Below are 23,745 nucleotides of genomic sequence, written 5' to 3'. Positions count from 1 at the left end.
ACACACACACACACACACACACACACACACACACACACACACACACACACACTCTCTCTCTCTCTTTCTCTCTGTCACTCTCATTCATTATTACTCAGTTAGGGTATACAGAGAGATTGCCATGATTAAAGGCTGTCAGAAAGAGCCTGAGAAACTTTCATTTCAGACATGAAATCCTTCTCCTGTTATTCATCAGCCACTTCAGAACAGAAAAAAATACAAATCCTCACATCCTGTTTAAAGTCTAGTTGGATTTTAATTTAGGTCCATCCAAGGGTTACATAACAAGCACTTTTAAACTCTTCAGCAGGCCTAGATCTGTTGTTGCGCATTCTGTCCAGGAGATGTCAATATAAGCAAATGTAAGGCTGTAAACGTCTTGTCATAATGAACTGATACCTAATCAATATGTTCCCACAGTCTAATTATTCTATTGAAACGTCATTAATCTGCCTAAAACCTCAGCGAGGCAAAGAATGTTTCTTACACAATGGAGCAAAGGAGATCATTGTTTGACTAAGTTTGGATATGTGGTCTCAGTATAAACGAATATCTTTTTTGTTTGAACAATGTTTGAGATTTGATTTCACTGTTTGTTTCTTTCAAGCAAATATCTATGTTCAGTATCCAAGGAATAGTGTGAAGCACGTCATAAACCCTGGAGAAAATACCAGAATAATGCAGCATGAATTCCCATGATGGTCCAGGCTGGGTTATGCTGGTTAGTACTGGTTTGGTACATATGCTGTGTATCAGCATGAGTACAGGCAAAGAAATATTTTTGGACTTGCTGTCAATTACCACAAAAATAATTTCACTTGCACATCAGTTTGTAAAAACAGATTAAAATCTTATGTACATTACCCTGCTGAAAAAAAAACAGTGTTTTTTTGAATGCATGAACCAGTATGTTTTGAAGCATGGCTGCTGGTTAGAGCTAGTTAAAGCTGGTCCTTAGCTGGTCATGAGCTAGTTTAAGCTGGTCATGTGCTGGTCCTAAGCTAGTTTAAACTGGTCATGTGCAGGTCCCAAGCTGGTCCTGAGCAGGAGCTAGTTGCTTATGACCAGCACATGACCAGCTTAAACCAGCTCAAACAAGAAGCCATGCTTCAAAACATACCTAACCAGCATGCTGTTTTTTTCAACAGGGTAGTGTTCTTACAATGGCAGTCTATGGGCATTTCACAGGGATAATGGCCAAAATATACACTGTTTCACAAGTATAACCTTGAGAAAAAGAAGTGCACTCAAGTGCATGTTCAATACCGAACACCGGCACCGAACCCCCAACTACCAACTACTGTATGTCATGTATGTAATTACAAATGTATTTACATACATGACATACAGTAGTTGGTAGTTGGGGATTCGGTGCCTTGCTCAAGGGTCTCACCTCAGTCTTGGTATTGAGGGTGGAAGAGAGCACTGGTTATTCACTCCCCCCACAAGGACCTGAGACTCGAACCCACAACCTTTGGGTTACAAGTCCGACTCTCCATTAGGCCACGACTCCTACTTTTCCATTGTAAATCTATTACTGCAGTTTTGTTTGTTTTTATAAACTGAGCTCCAAGTCCAAATGATTTTCTGTAGTAATCAACAGCATTGTCAAACCTCAATACAACTTGAACCTGCAACATTCCTTTACATTTAGTTTTAAATAGACATGAACTCATGCTACACGCTAAAGCTAGCTGACAGTTAATCACTGCCCTGCTACTGCTAAATATACCCTACAAACACAGTAACTATAGCGCTAAAAGTGTAGAATGTATTAGGTGCTGTCATCTCACTCTTTTATAGTTATCCTTGTGCTATGTGTAGCGCTCAGGCTAAAAGCAGCTCCTTGTGACTGTTTCTGGCTGCCTTTAGTGTTAAAAAAAAAAGAAAACAGAACTGTCGGTCAAGGCCTGGGGACAATAATTAGACGTTTGGATGTTCACGCACTGTCACAGGATGTTCGGTATGTGTTTTTGTCAGCTCATGTGTGCATGGTAATCATACCATGTCTACACTTTATGTAGATTAACCTGCGACCTTGTTCAGACTACAAACCCTGTCACCCTCCATCATTCATCTCCTGTGTGTGCATTAAAAATTGTTGGTGGGAAAACAGATTGTGTTAGCAAGAAAGATGGCTATATATCTGTTTGTGTATGTGTGTAAGAGAGAGAGAGAGAGCTGCCCTGCTGTCTTGTTTTTCTAACTCCAGGTCAGTGACTCGTGTCTAAATATGTCCACTTATCACAGAGACAGGAGAGTAATGGGAGACTCTCAGTGGTGCTTACAAAAACAGGAAATCCCCTTACACACACAAAACACACGAAGGTGACCAGATTTCTGAAATGAAAACCAAAAACATTTCTGGTTTAGCTGTTCAGCATATTGAATTTTTATGTTTTACAGTGATGAGCTATAGGAGCCTGTCATACTACTAAAAATTACATTTAGTCATCAGCATACACTTAAAGACTGTAATAGACTGTTCATGTATGACCAGTTTTATTTTAGTGTTATACTATTATAGTTTTTTTTAATCCAAGTTATATTTTTATATTTTCAATGTAATTTTTGTTAAAAAATTTTTTGTTGTTGTTGTGTTTTGACTTTTTATTACCATTTAGGTTTAATTAATTTGTATTTGATTCGTTTTTATTTATTGTCAGTTAGTAATTTTATTTCTTCAACTTAGTGCTTAACAACTTATTTTAGTTGCCTAGGCAACATTCTTAATTTTAGTTTAGTTTAAGTTTTCATATTGTAATATCTTTTTAACTTTATTTCAATTAACAAAAATGTTTTTAATAGTTTTAGTTAATTATAATAAACCTGTTTGCGACATCTTCGTTTCTCTCTAACTAAGGTTCATTAACTTCTGTTCAATCGTTTTCTTATGTTCAATAAGCTCATTGGATATTATTTCACTTTACAGGCCACCATAAATGGGAACATCTAGTTACCCAAAACACACAAGTTAATACCATGCTGTTGCCATTTTGAGCACATGTATTATCAGGTTTTTTTGAACACTACCATGATGGTAGTACCATGGTATTCTCTGAAATACTTTGAAATACCACGGTATGTGAATTTGGTATTATTTAGTACCAATATGTATCCAAGTATATGGCCATCTGATACCATCTCACAGTAGTTTTTGTAAGGACAAACATATAAACACACAATATTGGCAAGATTTGATTTGTAAATCCCTTTGCTTTTTTGTAAGATTTAATTGAGTGAGATGGTCCGCATGCTCCATTCATGAGTGGGAGTATGAACAAGAAAATTTTAACTGCTTAAGAGATTTAACAGGATCTTTCTGCCAAAATATCAGTGCATTTGAAAGTATCAGCAGTGTTTGACAGCACTTTGGCAATAATGACAACATGAGAAACCTATTAGAATTCATTTACAGTAGTTAGCCTTTAATTTACTTTGCAGTGTAACTGATAAAGTGAAACTCAGCCTTTCAGTGTGTGTAAATGAAACCACCTGTTCTGTTGGCTAGGGTGAACTCAGTATTCCACAGACTCTGCGTGTGCGTCTTATGCCAGATGAGCTGAATAGTGAAATATGACTCCACAGGACACAATCAATGTGTGTGTGTCTGTGTGTGCACTAGTATGTGTGGGATAGTGTTGATTTTCCCTTCCTGATGTTCTGAACTTTCTTTCACAGCTGCTTGAGTACTTTATGGAACATCTGATAGGGGAAGATTTGATTTGCAAATTGTTTTGTGAAGCAAAACAGACAGAGAGGGGTTAAGAGAAAGAGAGTAGTATAGGGTGAAAATAGCATATACTGATGTGTGTGTGTGTATACATTAATATTTTGAAATATTATTGCAATTTAAAATAACAGTTTTCTATTTTAATATACTTTCAATTATAATTTATTCCTGTGATGGCAAAGCTGAATTTTCATCAGCCATTACTCCGGTCTTCATTGTCACCTGATCCTTCAGAAATCATTCTGATTTATTATCAATATGCTAATTTATTATCAACGTTATATTGTTAAAAAAAAAAATCTATTTTAAATAAATGCTGTACATTTTATTACTTTTTATTTTAAAAATCCTGAAAATAGCACAGGTTCCAAAAAAATATTAAGCAGCACAGCTGTTTCCAACATTGATAATAAATCAGCATATTAGAAGGATTTCTAAAGGATCATGTGACACTGAAGGCACAATGGAATAGATCACCCCAAAATGAAAACCATCATTTACTCACCCTCATGTTGTTTTAAACAGTTTTTTTCTCCTGTGGAACACAAAAGGAGTTATTTTCCATACACTGAAAGTAAATGGTGACCACACAAAGCTTTCATATTTCAAGACTTGAAATATAGAGCACTAGTCCGATTAACTACTTTTACAATGCTTTTATAGGCCTTGTTTGTCCTTTCTGGAGTTCCTGATCCCCATCCACTTTCAGTGTGAATAAAAGCAGCCCAGACATTCTGCTAAATTTCTCCTTTTGCTTTCCATGGAAGAAAGAAAATCATACAGGTTTGGAACAACATGAGGGTTAGTAAATAATTACAGAATTTGTATTTTGTGGTGAACTAATCCTTTAAAATATTGCTGTCTTATTTCCTCAAAAACTCTGCCGATATCAATATATTACCTGACGTAGCAACATTAAGTCAAGTGAGCTCATCCTGAATATATGGAGGCCAATTTCTGCCAAAAAGAGTTTTTTTTCTCTCGCAATACAGAAAATAAAAGTCAGAAACAGACTTCCATATGAACCAGTTAGAAGTCTTTATTCATGTGAAAGCTGGACACCTTTACATGTTTTTATTTTTTTAATTATTATTTGTCATGATTTTTCAAAAACATAGCCAATGATGATGATTAGACATGCTGAGCTCTTTTTACTGCATGCACGGACTATGCAAATTTAGCAGCTTTGAATGGTTAAGATACTTGCAACAAAAATAAATAAAACATCAAAATAATGTAAAATATTCTACTATTTCTAACACTACACTCTAAGAAAAGTATTGGATTTTCACAGGTGTTTTACCCATTTATTTAATTATGCACTGAATAGTGTTGTGTTTTAGGTTTGAAGAAAATGTCCATAAACTTACCAGAAAATGTACTGGTAATTTATCTGTTTTCTATGTTTTTTTTCTTACAGTGTAACTCTTCATTTAAAATACTAAAGCTTAAACTTATGCACTAATGTTGACTGTATTTTTAATGATATGTTTGCTTTTGTTGCCTGTCTAATGACAGTAATATTCAAAATGCATACACATTGAAAATACATTTAAACACATTTTATAAATACATTTCCTTTTGTTTGTATGCAAATATGTTTCATAGTTGGAAGTTTATTTCAATGTTCTCAGCCTCCTTCCCCATTTATGTTCCTCTTTCAAAGGCATTACTATTGACTTGGTGACAGCTTTCAAGCTTCAGGTGAATTCTAGCTTATATAACACAAAACTGATTCTTGTTGATATACTGTTAATGATAAATAGACCAAACAAACACACACGTGTGCTTCATGTAACAGTCTCTGTTCCGAACTTTTGTTCGAGGTCTCGTGGAACTGCTGAATGCAAATGAAACATAGACTAGAAAGTGTTCTCTAACCACACCTGCCCCTCTCTCTCTCTCTCTAGGAAGTGAATAGTTCATATTCGTCAAGTGGGAGAGTTGCAGGAGAAAAAATGTCGAATCAGGACTCAAACTTTGGTGGATGTGAGTATCTTTTGGATTATAATACATATACTTATAATACAGTAACACAGTTTATTTTCAATTGAACACCAGAATTTTGTAATTCACCGTAAAGATGTTTATGTTCGGCTATTTAAAGACTGATTCAGGAAATTTTAAACTGTACTGTTTGCAATCTCTTCATTTTTTTCATATGATTTACATGTTTGTGGAAATTCAGTGTGTGTGTGTGTGTGTGTGTGTAAAGGTGACATGATTAAAGACTTCACACATTGCTGTCTAGCATGATGACAACTGTGATGACAGACTTCAGCTTTAGTGTTCATGCATGTATGTGTATATATGTATGTACATGTGTTTGGATTTTTGCTGCAATCTTGTTCTTAAGGCATGCACTTATTTCTGTTATTTTTAGTTTAATCAATCTTAAAAGAACCTCTATTAGACCCAAACTTTACTTTACAATGCTTGAGTGTACAAGTTTTTAAATATATGCGGTGACAATCGTATGCTAGTGGGAGACCTGTGTAATTTAATAGGTTTGTTTGACAGGTGAGTTGATTTGTGTATGGTCAGTGTCTGCGTGTGTCTGTCTTTGGTTATCCCTCTTTCATTCTTTAAATCGGGCTATCAGCTCGTCTTTTAAATAGACAACCTTGTTCACGACCAGTCCACACACATACACATACATTCACACATGCATATCCTCCTACTCTGGATATGTTGATGTTCATCGCTCAAGTGTGTTGCATTCTCTTGAGTGTTGGTGTCTGACATCATGTGATGCATGGCTTTAATGCTGTCCGGGAGAATTAGAGGAAATTTGATATTTATTATGATTGTATATTTTCTCCTCAGTCTCTCCTTCTTTCTCTTAACGTTTTGTCTTTACTTTTTTAAGTGCCAAAGCTGGCTACCTAGATTTTTAAATTTTATAAGAGAATATTTTTTTTTCTAACATAAAAAGCACACAGCATCCATTTATGTCCAATAATTAAATTTCATCTAAACAATTATTGCTGTTAAAATTAAAGGGACATTATAGGTATTATAGTTTACTAAAACTAAAAAGTAATGCATAAACAAAAATAAATAAATAAAATTAAACAATAAAAAACAATTAAAAAAATAAAAATTCAACAAAATTTGCTGCTTATAATAAATATTAATTTTGTTTAATTTTGTTACTTATAATAAAATAAACATGGAAATATATATATATTAATAAGTCCTGACTTATTTCTGACACTTACGCCAACACATACAAACAAATGTAAGATCTTTCTGGAAGTGCTTTATATTAATAAGAGCTTTGTAGTAGCTGTCACCTCCTCTTTAAATGGAGAAAGTTCTGTTGAAAATTGTGTTTATCCTTATTTATTCACCCTCATATTGTTCCAGGTTTGTATGTTGTTTTTTCCATGGAACACAAAAGGAAAAATCTTTGAAGAATTTTCCAGACAACCACTTTCCATGTCTGTTTAGTTCCAAAAACATAATAGGCACCACAGAGGTAGACCATATGTGGCTTGTGTGCTACAAGTCTTCTAAAGCCGCACCATAGCTTTCTATAAGGAACAGACTGAAATTTAAATAATTATTTATATTATTTATTTATAAATCAGTATTTATTGAGATTATCAGTCACGTTTTAGGGCTGTTCCCCACACAAAGCTAATTACTTCAGAAGACTTGGAATATAGCAAACGCAATGTATGGACTATTTTAATGATACATTTATGTATGTTTGTGTGATTTGTGGAGCTTAACAGATGTGGTCACTATGAACTGTCACTATGAACTGAAAAAGATTTACGTGGTGATTTTACACCATGACTGAATCTTCTTTTTTGGACAACTATTCTTTTTATCATTTTAAAAATGCAAACATGTGAAATGAGCATTTTATTAAAGCCAAGGATGAATGACCCTAAAATCTCTCAGACAGCAGGGTGCCTCTCCCCCTCAGTGTGTCTGTCTGTCTGTCTGTCTGTCTGTCTCTCTGTGACTTCAGGTTAAGGGCATGTTGAGCAGCTTATCTAAAAAAAGGCCTAGCAGACTGGCAATCTTTTAAAGAGGAGGAGGGTAATAGTAGGGGCCTCTGAAATACAACCAGCTGTCCCTGCCCTCCATCACTCAGAGGTGAACCGGACAGTAGACTGGAGCTGGTCTCCAAACATACACTCACTCTTTTACACAAGGACGCTGGGTGGGATAGGGATCTCCAGGTGGGATCTTGATTGTCCAGGTGACACTATAGTAACGTTGAAGAACATAGAGGAAACTTCAGACCTCTGTAGGTGAGTGCGCTTCAACGGAAGTGGTTTCTGATGTAGATGTCTGTTGTACTTCTCTAGTATATCACTAGAGAGGAAGTCTCATTTGGAAGATGCATGGCTTATAATTTAACCAATTTGATGAAGAATTAAAGTAATCAGTGCTACTCATTAATTCATTATTTGATAATAATCTCATAAAACACTGATTCTGAGCCTTTTTTAAATTAAAATGGTAAATTAGGTTGAGTTTATACATTTCCAGGTTTATAGTGCAAAAGGCCAATGGTGCATGCGCACGTGTTCAGGAGCACTCATGAAGATTGCATGAAGAGGACACATGGCATATTGTTACATCCTAATGGAGTTGAGCAAAATGAATATTGATGAGTATTATTTATATAAACAGAAAGTAATAAAAGGGGTTCTTTTGTTAAACCAAAGACTTTCAGATTTTCCGATACCTGTTATATTTTGTTTACTTGGCTATTTCAGTAAGACAAGAACTCCAAGTTTTGGGTTTTAGCAATTCAAAACTTATTATGCTTTTCATTTAACAATAACAATGCACTACAGTTGAAGTAAGTAGTAGCAGTTGGTTCCAATAATTAAAAGTTGTATGAACAATTATATGGACAATGTGAAGAAAAATGGAAAATGAGATGAGTGAGACATGTGAACTCTATAAATTGTCTTTTTTCTCATGTGCATTGTGGTTGTTGTGTGGCAGTGAGTGTCATATATGTTGGTTCAGTCCATGAGTGTCTTAGAATAGAGTCCCAAAGACCGGGCTTTCTGAATTTAGCCTGTAAGCTACTGCTGCATTCCATAGACTACAGTCTAGAATATTACAGGCCTGCTGACATAATGCTTACAATCACACATTTAACAGATGTCTAATACTGCTATACTGACAAAGTGAACCAAAACCAGAGCAGTAATTTATCAAAATAACAAATAAATAAAATAAAATAAAACAATCAATCTACACTCCTTCCTATTCCTGTTAGTCATTAGTGACATAAAAAGTCAGAACTGTGGCAGATAATGTTATTAGAGAAGTAGAAACCTGAATGATAGACAAGTGACTGATATAAAGATTGCTATGGTTTTGCATTTTAGGAAGTCACTCTTACTGGGCACCTCACACTCTTTCTCCCTCTCTGAAATATGAAACTAGTGGGCCTTGGATTAAAATAAGTCTTCTTTAATTGCTCTCGGTATTGAGGTTACTTCACGTCATGATAATGGACGATAGTCTAGAAAGCCGCCAACCCCTGCGGGTCTAGATACTTGGAGGTTTTCTGGAATGTTCATTGTCCATCTTCCCTGCTGATGTCTTTCTCTTCTCATCATGACAAATGAGTGTGTGATCCCTCTGTCTCCACATTCCCTCGTCTCTGTGTTTGAGAAGTGTCAGATACCCTCAGGTATATAGTTTCTGTTCAACAGCTACTAAAGCCTGCTTATTCTGGATGTGAATCATCTCTATCCCTCTGCTGGGCTAGTTTTACACTGGCATGCTCTGAATAACTGCTCTGCTAAAATTAACGGTTCAGGGAACATATCTTGGTCACATGGTGATACGGTCATGCTTTACTGATGCAAGAAAAGCAGTGTGGGTGTATGACACAGTACAAAGATCGGGCTTGAAATCATCAGCGAATAGCATTGCAGTACAGCCTCCATAGGCTCTTATCTTTATGAGTGATGGACAGAATTCAAATGTTTAATCAATGAAGAATTTAAAATGCGCAACTATTCAAAGAGCTAGCATGCGTCTGACAATAATGTTTTGATGCAGCTTTCACAAATTCGCAATTCTGACTTTTTCCTCTCAATTGCGAGTTTATATCTTGCAATTTTGACTTTTTTCTCAATTCTGAGTTTACAATATATATATATTTTTGTTTATTTGTTTTTGTTTCTACCACTGAATTAAAAAGGTAACTGCAATTTTGTCCCCACAATTCAGACTTTTTCTCGCAATTGCAAGTTTATATCTCACAATTCTGAGTTTATATCTCGCAATTGTGAACTGTGAGATGTAAACTCAGAATTGCAAAGTTCTCTGCAAGTTGCAGAGTTGTGAGATTAAAAAAACATATATATACAATTATATAAAAGCAAGCTTCCATACTATAGTATTACCTAGATAATTACTATAGTATTAATCATAATAAAATAATTGCATTGTCATTATAAAATAACTTTGTACATCAGCCACTACAATTCTGGCAAATACTGATAAGCCATATGTAACAGTGTTATTAAATTCTTGGTGTTAGAAAAAGTACTTCAAATGTAAATATATCATTATAAATAATACATTTATCATTATTGATAATACTAATACATTAAAAAAGAAATTCTTATATTGTTACTGACAGATATGGTAAAATTATATTGTGCATCCTCATAACTCCCATGTAATATATGTAAATTACCTTATATGTGTAAAACCCGTACCAGAGCTGGTAGTGGTGATGGCTTCGGTGATCCAACTTTGAAAACCGTGATTGATGAGAACGACGTGCATGCTTATGACATCATTTCTCATCTTGTCTTTAGAGCCATCTATAGACTGGGAGACACACACAGAGAGAGAGAGAGTCAGCATTAGCTGTCACAATACATCCCTGTTGTCAGTTTGACTTTGTCTGGCTAAATTTACTCTTGAAAATATGACAGATGTGATGTGATCTCCAATCTAACATTAATTTCCCATGAACCAATAAAGAGACCTGAGTCAGGGTGAAGAAATGCATTTATTTATGTTACAGTTTCAGGTTTAATGATGCACACCCTGCAACCTGACTGTGTCTCTGTGTGTATTTCAGCTGTGGGCAGCGTAGGTGTTTCACCGTCTAGAGAGACACGAGCCGACGGTGAGGCTGAGACTGTGCCTCTCAAGCAGAGACTGGCTTTATACCAAGCTGCCACTACCAAGGAGGAGAGAAGCCCATCTGTGGTATTTACCAGCACGAACATGCACACATACTCACAAACACGCATGAACATATGCTAGCCCACACACTCATTTCATATTACCTGTAGTGAAGGAAAAATAGGCACATATTTCTTACTTCTTGTCTAAGGCCTTCCACCTCCTATTTAATATTTGCAATTCAGAAAAAAATCCTTTCAGCCCATATAAGCATGCAGTACTTAATGGCTGTGTAATACATAATAGATGCATAAAATACACATTAAATCCATTTGCACTTTATTGATCCCAGGTGGGAATTTGGGTTGCATTAAATAATTTGAGATGGCAGTTACTGGATGAGGATTACACTACACAGCTACACAGCTATCCTAACCAGCTACAACCATTGAAATACATTTTGTCATTTGCTTGGTTTTTATAGAGCCTTTTCTTTGATAATGATATACATTGATATAAGTTTTAGAAATGTTATTGTGTGTTGTTGTAATTTTTATTAGTTTTTGTTGTTTTTTAATGTCTATATACTTTTTATTAAGTTTTACTTTTATTTAGCTTTTTTAATTTTAGTACTTCAATTTAAACTAAACAAAAATGAGAAATATTCCCTTGGCAACTGAAAGTTTTTTTTATATTTTATTTTATTTCAAGTAATGAAATGTTGTTTTATATTTCTGGTTATAGTTTATTAGCTAAGGATAATAATCCTTCAGTAATGACGTCAATTTGTAGACTGGAAGGTTCTCTAAGTACAGACTTGCATATTTTTTATTTTCTATTGGGAAATTTAGAATATAATTTAATACTAAATGATTAACAATAACGAATACTGATGTCAAAAGATACTGTGTATTTGGTTCTAAGTAAAAGAGGAAATTAAAGACTTTGTTTTCAACCTTGTAGTGCCCCCTAGAGGAGAATCATATGTCTCATATCTATTCTATGTATGTAAGCTCATGCATACCGTATGTATATTTATGAATGTGTATTACCATTTTATTTTGTGTTTCAAGGTCATGGACAGCTCTGAGCCATGCTCTCTGCCAGGCGGACTGGCCAGTGTCAAGAAACAGTTTGAAAGCCAAGAGTTCAGTTCCTCTTCTGCATCCCAAAGCACTGTTACACAATACCACCAACAGCAGAGACAGGTACTGCAGATGAATATAACAAGGGACCCACAACACTAACTCAATTCCACAAAAATAGACTAAAACTAGACTTAGTACAGTACAGTTTGCAATGCTGCTGAATCCCCTATTTGTTAATGCAATAAACATGACTAATTTTCATATCACAAGGCATTGAGCAGCACTACGCTGTGGATTATATCATACTAACAGCAGTGAGTTGCATATTGTGTATGTTTGTCTAACAGCAGGTGTTCTCTGTCTTAATAGCAGGTAGTGAGTTCATCAGAGGTGACGGTACAAAGCAGTGTGAAAGAAAGCAGTACCTCAAATGCTCAGGTATACCCACACAAAATTCTGTTATCATTTACTCACTTTCATTCTGTTCCAAACTCGATAAAGTTTACTACAAAACCTATATTTTGTTGGTAGACATTCTTTTTATAAGGTATTATTTAGGAGTGCTGCTCACTGTTTTCATGTTAGGTTTCCCTGGGCCAGAATGTTCATCAGAGTGTGGCCTCAAGTTTTGGGGATCATTATGATGAGAAAGGTACTATTCAAAAGCAGTTTTTTTTTATAACAAATTACCTCATATTTTTTTTTCTAATTTTCTCATTCTCATTCCATTTTTTAACCTGTTAAAGTGATGGTAATTGGAGAACAGAATTTGCCAAAAATTTCTACTCAAGCCCTGAAACAGCAGCATGAAAAAAGTATTGAGGAGGCCACTCCACCCAAACATATCAAGGTAAAAATTACGTATACTGATGAAGACAGTAATATGTTTTACCTGCAGTTAAAAAAGGTTAAAATTTAGTCACTTAAAATATATTTCTTTTTTGTTCTAGGGGTTGGTTTTTATTCAAACAGATCTCCCTGTTTCTTTCATGTATGTTACACAACTGTCTTAGATGTTACTGGTTTATCCTTGTCAGAGATCCAGGTATGGAAGGTATTTTCTGCCCATTTTAAATAAATCAATTCAATTATGAAAATGAAAACCAGATTAACAATTTCATTATAGAATAACATTCATTATATTATCATTTAAATTTTCACTGTGACAATACATCGTCCATGGCAAATTGAAAAATAAAATGCAGTTGGTGATTTGATATTTCATTTTCACTGCAATCTCGAGGCAAGACTGCCAATATTAAAATGAAAAGGTAAACGTGAAAAAGAAAATGCAAATACAGTTTTTACAAAACTTTTTATTAATGCTCACGCAATAATAGTGACACGATTCAAATTAAAATATAAAGTTTAGTTTTTGTTTTATTGTCTCTTTTATTTCACAGTTTTCATTTTTGTCTTCATTTTCAAAGTCAATCTGTATGCAAATTCTGTTAATCAGTGGGCGGGGGTCTTTTTGATGAAATGTAATTTTTCTGTCTACAAAATTTTTGAAGTGTATGACAACAAATACTCATGGGAATTAACCAATTGTCCTATTAAAATAATACCTTCATTGAACCAAGTATGATAGAATAAAGATTTGTTTTTAAATAGTATGTCCTTGTTATTCCATATGAAATAATTGTGGGGTGAAAAATTGTGCTTACATACCAATTTCCATGCTAGCAGGGCTTGTCTATGAAAACCAGCCAATTTGACAGGAATTTTGTCTTGCCTCGAGATTGCAGTGAAAACGAAATGTCAAATCACCAACTGCATTTTTTTTTTTTTCAATTTGACAGGGACAATGCCTTGTCACAGAGAAAATGAAAATGAAAATTAAATCATTTCATTTTTCATTTTGGCACATATTTTGCGTGCAGTTTTCTATAATTAAATTGTTAATCTGGTTTTCATTTTCATTTTTATAATTGAATTGATTTATTTAAAATTGGCAGAAAATACCTTCCATCCATATCCAGGTGCTCAACTATGAAATTTAATATGAGAAATATAAGTATGAATATATTTCATATCAATCATGATGTGGAAAATTAAGCTAAAATCATGTAAAAAAATGCACAAGACATAATGCAAGATATGAAACAAATGTTTAAAATGTAATTTTCAGGATCATGCTAAACACAATAAATAATTTGAGATGTGGTGGAAATGACACTTTGGTGTAAAAAGTATACAAAAAAAAAAAACAGAACTCTTCTGCGATGCATATCTCCACTGTTCGCAAATGAATTAAAAAATCTAATAAGAGTGTAAAAAATGTGTTTTAAGTCCACAGGGCCAAAAGTGTCCATATTTGAAGAAACACCCATATGTAGTCCATATGTAATTGAGCATAAATCAACTTTGTCTACACCGACTATTCTATTCAAGCATATTTCTTTCTGTCACTCCTTTTCTCTGCTTATACATAAAAATAAAAGTAGAATATATTTTATGCACAAGATGATGTATTGATAAAAGATTATGCTTGTCTTTTCATCTAAAGATTGATCTTGATTACAACCAGTTTCCTTGGGCCCCAGTAAATGTTTCTTCAAAGACTACTGCCACAGGTAGCTATGAGACCATGTCCGTCACTAAAACAATGCAAGAGGCCTCTACCTCCTCTGTGGCTTCCTCACAATATGAGGCCGTGGAGCATTTCTCACAACCATTATCTGGCACACATCAGTTTCAAATGACTTCCCAAGTCCCAGAACGTTGTCCTTCCCCTAAGCCAACAGATGCACCAACTTCAGCCAAATATGCTGTCAATAAAGAGCAGTACTCTAAGCAGAGGAACCTCTATGAACTTAAGCGTCTCTACAAGCATATTCACCCAGAAGTGCGTAAAAACCTGGAGCATGACTTCTTCACTGAAGTGACCGACACAGAGCAAACTTATGTGGACAGTGATGAGGAGGTGAGCAGAGACATTCAGCAAGCACGCTATGTTTTTGAAAACAGCGGAAGTACCAGTCCTGGCAAGTGCATAAGTCCAGAGAGAGAGTATTTGGAGTGGGATGAGATCCTGAAAGGCGAGGTGCAGTCAATGCGCTGGATGTTTGAGAACAAGCCCCTAGATTCCATTAAAGATGGCACACCAGATGAGGATGAGGGAAAGAACATAGCCCAACAAGAAATCATCGCTGGAAAAGATGTGAAGTATACTACATTGATGTTTGAAACACAGCCCATGGATGCTCTAGGTACAGAAAAAACCGACTCAGCAGAGCACAGTGGAAAACTAGATCTAGCAAGGGGAGATGTCCAGACTGCAACATGGCTGTTTGAGACACAACCGCTGGACTCACTCAACAGAATTTACCAAGAGGATGAGCAAGAGACACAGGTGATGTATACTAAAGACATTGCTAGGGGTGATGTGAAAACTGCTAGGTACTTGTTTGAAACACAGCACCTGGACAGACTTGGACACACTGAGACTATCGATGAAAGTCACTTTCTGCAGCTGAAATCAGAGCTTGAAGAAGTCAAGGGTGAGGTAAAGAAAACAACCAAGATGTTCGAAACACAACCCATGTGTGTCATCCGCGGTGACTCTGGAGAGATGCTGGAGATTACCAAGGTGCGACGTGAAGAAACCGAGAAAGGTGATGTCAGGACATCACGCTGGCTCTTTGAAACTCAGCCTCTGGACCTGATCAACAAGGATCCAAGCAAAGTAAAATTAATCTGTGGGGTCTCCATGGAGGAAAATTACCAGGGTGAGGTGAACAGAGGAAGATGGCTGTTTGAGACAAAGACACTCGATCAAATCAAGGATGAAGAATGGGAAAGCACAAAGATTCAGAAGGAGGAGATCTTAGGTGCAGATGTGAGGAGACACTGCAATATCTTTGAAACACAGCCAATAGATAAACTTAAAGATAATACCAATGCAAGACCAATGGAGCCAGAAGACATTATAGGTGGTGATGTTACTTCTGCTAGGCATTTGTTTGAAACAGTGCCAATGGAGAATCTGAAAGAGTTACCAGAAGTTGGCAAGCTACAAAAGGTGCTAGCTTCAGAAGAAGAGAAAGGTGATGTGAGACACCAGAGGTGGTTGTTTGAAAGCAAACCTCTTGAGCAGATCAGAGAGGAGAAGAAAGAGATCACACGGACTATTAATTTAGAGGACCTTGAAAAGGGTGATGTCACAAATTACAAGGAAATATTTGAGACCATGGACCTGAGCAAATGTACAGATGCACAAAAAATACAAGTGGAAGGTGTCACCAGTGGCTCAGTGAAATCAAATAAAGTATTATTTGAGTCAACACCCTTGTATGCTGTACAGGACAGCTCAGGATACTACCATGAAGTTAAAACCGTGCGCAGAGAGGAAGTTGTAAAAGGAGATGTGAGAAGCTGCAAGTGGATGTTTGAAACTTGTCCCATTGATCAGTTTGATGAGAGCATCACTAAGTTCCAGATAATCAAAGGAATATCTAAAGAAGAAATCCAATCAGGCGATGTCAAAACTGCCAAATGGCTTTTTGAAACCCAACCACTTGACGGCATTAAATACTTCAACTTAGAGGAAGAGGACAACAAGAAAAATGAGAGCATTGAGATCCAAAGAGGTGACGTTAAAACATGCAGATGGTTGTTCGAAACCCAGCCAATGGATGTCTTGTATGAGAAAGTAGAGACAAAGATTGAGGACACCACTGACGTCCAGAAAGGAGATGTTAAAACCTGTACATGGCTTTTTGAGACTCAGACTCTTGATAGCATCAAGGATGAGTCTGAGACAATCCTGAAAACTTGCACAGTAAAGCAAAATGATGTAAAAGGTAAGGATGTACGTCTAGTGCGTTTCCTATTTGAGACTGAAAACCTAGAAAACATCACTGACGACGAGGATCATGGTGACTTTAAGCGAATCACTGAGATTGACATTCACTCTGGAGATGTATCACGAATGAAGTACATCTTTGAGAATCAGTCATCTGATATCATGACATCTACATCTGAGGAGACCCTGCAGAAAATCAAATGCCGTCAAGCAGAGGACATTCAGAAAGGAAATGTGGTGAACTGTACCTGGATGTTTGAAAACCAACCAATTGATTCCATCAGGGCAAATTCGGAAGAACTCAAGGAGTCACGCACAGTAATAGATATTCAGGGAGGTAATGTTGATAAAGGTCGCTTCATTTTTGAGACATACTCATTAGATAAGATTCAGGAGGAGGCATCTGATACTGGGATCAGCAAACTCCAAAGCATCATACACAAGGAGATTGAGAAAGGGGACGTAAAAAACTACACCATGATGTTTGAGACCCAACCACTGTATGCTATCAGGGACAAAGAAGGACACTATCATGAGGTTACTACAGTCACAAAAGAAGAGATTCTGCGAGGAGATGTGGTTGGGGCAAGATGGTTGTTTGAGACAAAGCCCCTTGACTCAATAAGAGACACAGATGAGGTGTATGTCATCAAAGCTGTTACTGAAGAAGACATCCAAAAAGGAGATGTCAGCACAGCCAGGTGGAGGTTTGAAACTCAGCCTCTAGATGAGATTGCAGAGGATATGAAAGTTGCTGTTAAAACAGTAGCAGACATCCAAGCGGGGGATGTGAAAACAAACAAACAGCGTTTTGAAATGGATGACCTATCAAAGAAATATGTGAAAACCGTTAGTGTCAGTGAGATTCAGAGAGGTAACGTGAGAAGCTCCACGTGGATGTTTGAAACACGTACTATTGACAAGATCCGTGGTGAAAGTACGGAGTATGACGAGATGGAGAAGGTGACACGCGAAGAAGTGGTAAAAGGTGATGTTAAGCAGTCTGTGTGGCTCTTTGAAAAGGAACCACTTGATCGCATCAAGGAAGTTGATGAAACAGATACTGTAATTTCTCGTGAAGAAATCCCAAAAGCCGATGTGAAAACAACGACATGGTTGTTTGAAACCACCCCCCTAACCGAGTTCAATGAGAGCAGTGTGGAGAGAAAAGAGATTGTTGGTAAGAGCATCAAGGCAACCCTAGAAGAGCTGTATACTCAGAAAATGGTTGAATCACAAGGTATTCTAATTGAGGCAGATGAGATTGGAGATGTCAGAATGGCTAAATACAAACTTCTAAACCAGGACACTCCAGAGATCCAGAGAGAAGAGGTAATACTTGGAGACCTGAACAACATTATGATGAACCTACTCAACAGACGTGAGACAACAGAGAGGGCAATCACCATAGACAGGGAGGAAAGAGGAAATATCAACTCAACTGTCCAACAGCTCTTTAATCAGAATAAGAGAGATAATGTTGAGAAAGAGCAAATTATCAGAGGAGATATCCAAGAGGCAATTAATAACTTGCTGAAGCAAGAAGGATCTTCCAAACGTGGCATTCTGATTCAAGAAGATGAGAAAGGAGATGTGAAAATGACCATATACTCACTCCTCAATAAAGAAAGTGAGAGCAATGTTGAGAAAGAGGATATAGTTAGAGGAAATATTCGTGGAACACTGCATATGCTGCTGGGTAGTGCTGATGCAAAGGACTCATCCTCTAAGATAACTGTGGGAGAAGCAGAAAGAGGAAATGTCAGTTTTTATTCTACGTGTATTGAGTCTGGGGCAATGGACTACCTCAGGCAACTTCAGATGGGGACTGATGAAACTGTTGAGGAAAAAGTGAAAGAAAAGATTATTGGAGGTGATGTAGAACAAACGAAACAGATTTTAAGAAAGAACCAGCAAACAATAGGACGAACTGTTACTGAAGATGATATTGTACCTGGTGATGTAAATAACACAGTACAGGTGTTTATGATGGAACCTGTATTATCCCTGCATAACATGCAGAAAGTGGAGATAGTAAAGGGAGACTTGAGAGCCACTCTTGACTCTCTCGCACAAGCTGTAAACCAAAGTGTTGTCATAGAAAAAGAAGAGATAGTCAAAGGAGATATCTGCACAACACTTAGGTCCCTTGAGGAGGCTCAAAACCAACTGAAAGAAATAGAAAAGCCTGAAATTGTCCCTGGTGACATCAAGGGTGCATTAGAATCTCTTGAAAAATCATCATCTGCAAAGACTGAAGTAATTATTGAAGATGTGGTCCCAGGGGATATTAGGGGTACCTTGAAATCCCTGGAGGAGGCAAAGCAGGTGGTGAAAGAGGTTGAGAAAGAGGAGATTGTTAAAGGTGACATTCAGACTGCTCTCCTTAGTCTTCAAGAGGCTTCAACCGAAAAGAGGGTGTTCCAGCACCAAGTAAGTGAACAGGGTGATGTGAAAGGTACAATTCAGCTCTTACTGGAGCCAACCTCATCCCCACATATGCAGAGGAGGCCAAGCACAGAGGGTGACATAAAATCCTCTATCAAATCACTTTATGAGCAGGAGCAAGTGCAAATTGAGAAAGAAGAGGTGATTAAGGGAGATGTTCTGGGCACTATTAAATCCCTGATGAAGAAGAAAGAGCAATCAAAACACAAATCAAAAATGAATCCTCATAAGAAAGCTAAAGCTCTCATTAAGAATCCAGTTCCCCCTCAACAAGCAGCCCGTGAATGCCCAACTGGAGCTAAAACTGAGGAAAAGCCAACAAATCCACCTCCAGTAAGAAACTTGCAGCAAAGCAGCACACAAAAGACATCTGAGATCAAATCTTCAGAAAGTCAGACTTCTTCTGAGGAGCATCATTCTACTACTAAACAGATGACAACAGCTGTTCATTCACAAGAGTCCTCTCAAAGCTCTCAAAAGATAAATGTCAAGGAGCAACATATCAAACAAAAACAGAACACACCTAGTACAGTGCTAATAAAGAAGAAGAATGTTGGCGGTCAGATAAGTGGGAAGAAATCTGAAATTGCAGCTGTGTCTTCAGCAACGAGTGCATCAATGGAGGCATCACAATCTAATATTAGCATGAAGCAAACTGAGGAGACAAAGACAGTCACACAGGTTCAGACGACTGTGACAACAGAACAAACCACTGTAATCCAGAAGCAGAACATCAAGAATTTGAAATCAGAAAAAAATGTTAAGAGCCTGAACCGCAATCTCAGTCCCAAAGGAATGATAAAAAAAGTGAAACCACAGCCAGAGATTCACTTTCCACCACCTCCGAGTTCTCCTCCACCCCCCTCTGAATCAGAGCTCTCTTTGCCACCTCCTCCCTCACCAGTGGCAGAAAGTGATGTCCAGCCAGCCCTCTTACCACGCCCTCCTCTGGTCATGAGACAGGACAGTGATCTTCCTCCTCCACCACCTCCACCCCCTGTAATGGAGTCAGATGCCGAATTCTTTCCACCACCTCCTCCACCCCAAGACTTCCTCCCTCCTCCTCCATCTCAACAGGAACTCAGCTCTGTTGCCCAACCTGAAAAGCCAAAAGGCCGAACTTTATTTAAGGTGCCTAAACCTGAGCCTCCAAAGCAACCACAGCCCAAAACATTTAAATGGCAGAAAAAACAAACTGCACCTATTCCACCACCTCCACCTCCCGCATCAGTGGCAGAGCAGAGTGAAACTATTGCATCAAACATAACCACAGTTACCGAAACTACAGTAAACATCACCAAGCAAAAGGGATTGGCTAAAACGATTGAACCTCCAGCTCCACATATTACCAAAATTTCATCAGCAATACCTGTGCTACAACCAGCAGCTGAGGAACCACCACACCCTAAAAAGGTGTTTGTTCCACCAATTAAACTTCCACCTCCCCCCGACCTTTCTGCTCAAAAACCAAGACCTGCAAGTAAATTCAAAACACCACTCATGCTTGCAGAGGAGAGATATCACAAACAAAGAGAGGAGGCTGAAAAGAACCAGGGAGAATCTGTTCCCACCTCACCCTCACCTACTAAACCATTTAATGTCAGTGAAATGAAGGTTGAAGCAGAGTCAAGCACACAGAAATCTATACAGCCTCAAATTACTTTTCAGACACAGCAAGAAACATCTAAAGAACCAGAGGCTAAAGAGAAGCCAGACGTGATTCCCAAAGAAACAGCAGAAAAACTTGCCCCTCCAAAATGTCCACAGACTCCACCAAAGCAAAAGCCACCTGCAAATTTGCAGATAAGTAAACCTTCATTTCCAAAAGTTGGTAAGAAAACAACCACAGAATCCTCTAGCACTGTATTAGATAAAAAGCAGGCATCTACCACTGCTGCCTTAGAGATTAAAAGTCATCCAGCCCATGCAGTTCATCCACTCTCTGTTGCAGAGCAAGTTGAGAGAACAAAAGCTCAATCTGTAAAACAAGAGAGCCTCCAGGCCACAAAAAACATTCAAAATCAGATCACTGCTTCTGTTCAAGCAGAAGAGATCAAGAGCATAGAGACTTGTGTGGCTCAAGAAGTCAAGAAGGTTCCTTCTCAGACCACAAAGATCCCAAAAGTGACCCCTAGCTTTAAGGTGAAAACATTTAAGGTGCCTAAGGTAGAGAAGCCGGAGAAACAAGAAGAGGAAAAGGACACAGTTCAAACAATCGGCACAGAGCAAACAGTGACAGAAACAGGAAAAAATTATGTATCTCAAATATGCATGGGTCAGGAGGGCCTCCAAAAATCCACCAGTGCTGAAGTGAAAGTTGAGAAAAAGGAGGAAATGAGACAAACCAAGCAAGAAATCAAAATGGAGGTTCAGTTGAAGAAGCAAAGACAAACCTCAGTTAAGCAGCCACCACCTGTGGCACCAAGACCATCAGTTGAGATACATCAAATACAACCAGCAATATCAACAGAGGTACATAAAGGACAAGGGCAGACATCTGTTATTCAGTCCCATCAAGCAGTGAGAGAGGAACATGTCCAGATTCATGAAGAGAGGATGGTCACTCAGAGCACAGTTCAACAACAGAGCACTCAACAAAAAAGTAAATTCCAGATCAGGAAGCAGGTAAAGCCTCCACTGCGGCCTCCAAGCAGAGAGGAGGCCATAAAACAGTCAATGCAGAAAGAGGAGCAAAACAAAACAGAGATTACAAAAGCAGCAGAATCTGAAAAGAGTGCAATAATGACAACTGAAAGTTCTTATGCACAAAAATGTGAAGAGATTCAAAAATTGTTGAGTTATATCAAGGAGTTTGAAGGAACTCCTGCAAAACTGAATCCAAAGTCTTTACAGACAATACTGAGTATCATTCCTGATTGGCTAGTTGGTTCTGAAGAGAAGGCTGATTTAAGCCGTACTCAGTACAACAAGCAAAAAATGAGAGAGGTCATAATCTATGTGCAGAATCTTGCCCTGGCTAAACTACATTTTTTAGAGGGAAATTTGTCAGTTTCAGAGATGGCTAAAAGTGAGTCATCACAGGAGAAAAAAATTGTAGGTGGAGCCACACAGAAAATATCTAAGATTACTATTGGCTCAGCAAAAATAGAGACTCAGAAAAAAGTAGTGGAGGAGAAGAAGACAGAGTGCCAGAGTGAATCAAAGATAACAGAGCTTAAAATGCCACCTGAGCTAAGAATGCGGACACCGTCACCTACGTTCATCTGTATTGAGTCCGCCAAGAGGACAGACTCTCCCTTGAGAGTGACACCATCACCCCCTCCTTCTTACAGGTCAGGCACCACACCAACACCTCCATCTCGCTGGTCTGAAACACCAACACGTCCGAACCAATCCACACCCTCTCCTACAATGAGTCGCTCTGAGAAGCTAGCTAAACTAAGAGATACCACAGCCAAACTCTCACAAGGCATGACTCCACCACCCATTCCTTTACCAGAGTACATGATAAAGGCCCAAACAGATTTGGAAGAGTCTCGCTCATCCAGCTGTTCAGAGATTACGGTTGAGACTCACATGATGGAATCATCCCTGACAGATGTCACAGATATCCATGGAGACTCCATGATGACTGTAAAAGACAAGCGTGAGTTCTTTGAAGAGGCTCAGAAAGCAGAGGTCTGTCGTACATATGTACGCAAAGATCCTATTGACATCCCAGACCATCTTGAACCAGATACAGAAGATAATGAGCCAGAGATCCCAGAAACGATCGATGCCCATGAGAGAATGTTAGAGGACTTACCCAGGGTTGACCTGTCCAGGCTTGTTAACAAATTTGAGTCACCCCAGCCTAAAGTTTATGCTCGAAAGGAGCCCATTGTGATTACTGAGAGACTTGGAAGTGACACAGAAGATGTTGAACCCGAGAAGAAGTCATCTTTGGTGGAGGACATACCAAGCTTTGATATTAAAGCCCTCAAGAATGTCTTTGAAATGGGTGAGCAAGCCCACCAGTACCTAAGGAAAGAGAGAAAGAATCCTGAAAAACAAGAGGAAGCACCTGAAGGATTTTCTCAAACTAAATCTGTAAATGAGCACCTCTCCACTGTAGATGAGTTTGGAAACACTGTAATAGGCTCAAAGACTGAAACAACCTCCCAGTCTCGGAGTGTGACAACCCGTGGCGATCCACCAACTTACGCAGCTGTAGTAAGAGGGAATGTTCCTGTCCTGGATGTTCCACCAGAGGCCTCTGCAGAGGAGTTACTAAAGAACTTCCAGCAGACATGGGCAGAGAGTGAAAATGTCTTCAAAAACCTGGGCTTCACTGTGTCTGAGCAACACAGATCACAGACTGTTTCCCACCAGCACCAGACTGTTGTCACCGGTAAACCTATCTGACGAGCATGGAAAGGTTAACAAGAGTGCAGAGTGATGACTAAAACAGTGATGGTGTGTTTGCATTTGACAAATAGTGATGCTTTAGGCATTCCTTTTGTCTGTATTTTTATTTTGATCTTTTAGTTTGTGTTCATAATGGAGTGCTGCTAAACTAGATATCATAGTCAAAGTGA

General features: G+C 37.8%; 1 protein-coding gene across 2 annotated transcripts in view; it reads left to right on the top strand.

Moving 5' to 3' along the window:
- Positions 1 to 23,745, top strand: part of LOC107660038 (xin actin-binding repeat-containing protein 2-like) — a 30,132-nt gene that overhangs the window by 5,580 nt on the left and 807 nt on the right. The window contains exons 2-8 of one of the 2 annotated variants that reach the window (XM_016449195.1): positions 5,644 to 5,722; positions 10,818 to 10,948; positions 11,938 to 12,072; positions 12,322 to 12,390; positions 12,538 to 12,604; positions 12,699 to 12,802; positions 14,462 to 23,558. In XM_016449195.1, coding sequence (XP_016304681.1) covers positions 5,644 to 5,722; positions 10,818 to 10,948; positions 11,938 to 12,072; positions 12,322 to 12,390; positions 12,538 to 12,604; positions 12,699 to 12,802; positions 14,462 to 23,558 — 9,682 coding nt within the window. Of the gene's footprint in view, positions 1 to 5,643; positions 5,723 to 7,853; positions 8,002 to 10,817; positions 10,949 to 11,937; positions 12,073 to 12,321; positions 12,391 to 12,537; positions 12,605 to 12,698; positions 12,803 to 14,461; positions 23,559 to 23,745 lie in introns of those variants that run through there. The other variant, XM_016449196.1, reaches the window with a different exon arrangement.

The sequence above is a fragment of the Sinocyclocheilus anshuiensis genome, unplaced genomic scaffold (assembly GCF_001515605.1).
Source record: "Sinocyclocheilus anshuiensis isolate Anshui unplaced genomic scaffold, SAMN03320099.WGS_v1.1 scaffold55, whole genome shotgun sequence".
Classification (NCBI taxonomy): Eukaryota; Metazoa; Chordata; class Actinopteri; order Cypriniformes; family Cyprinidae; genus Sinocyclocheilus; species Sinocyclocheilus anshuiensis.
This window is presented reverse-complemented; position numbering and strand designations above follow the sequence as displayed.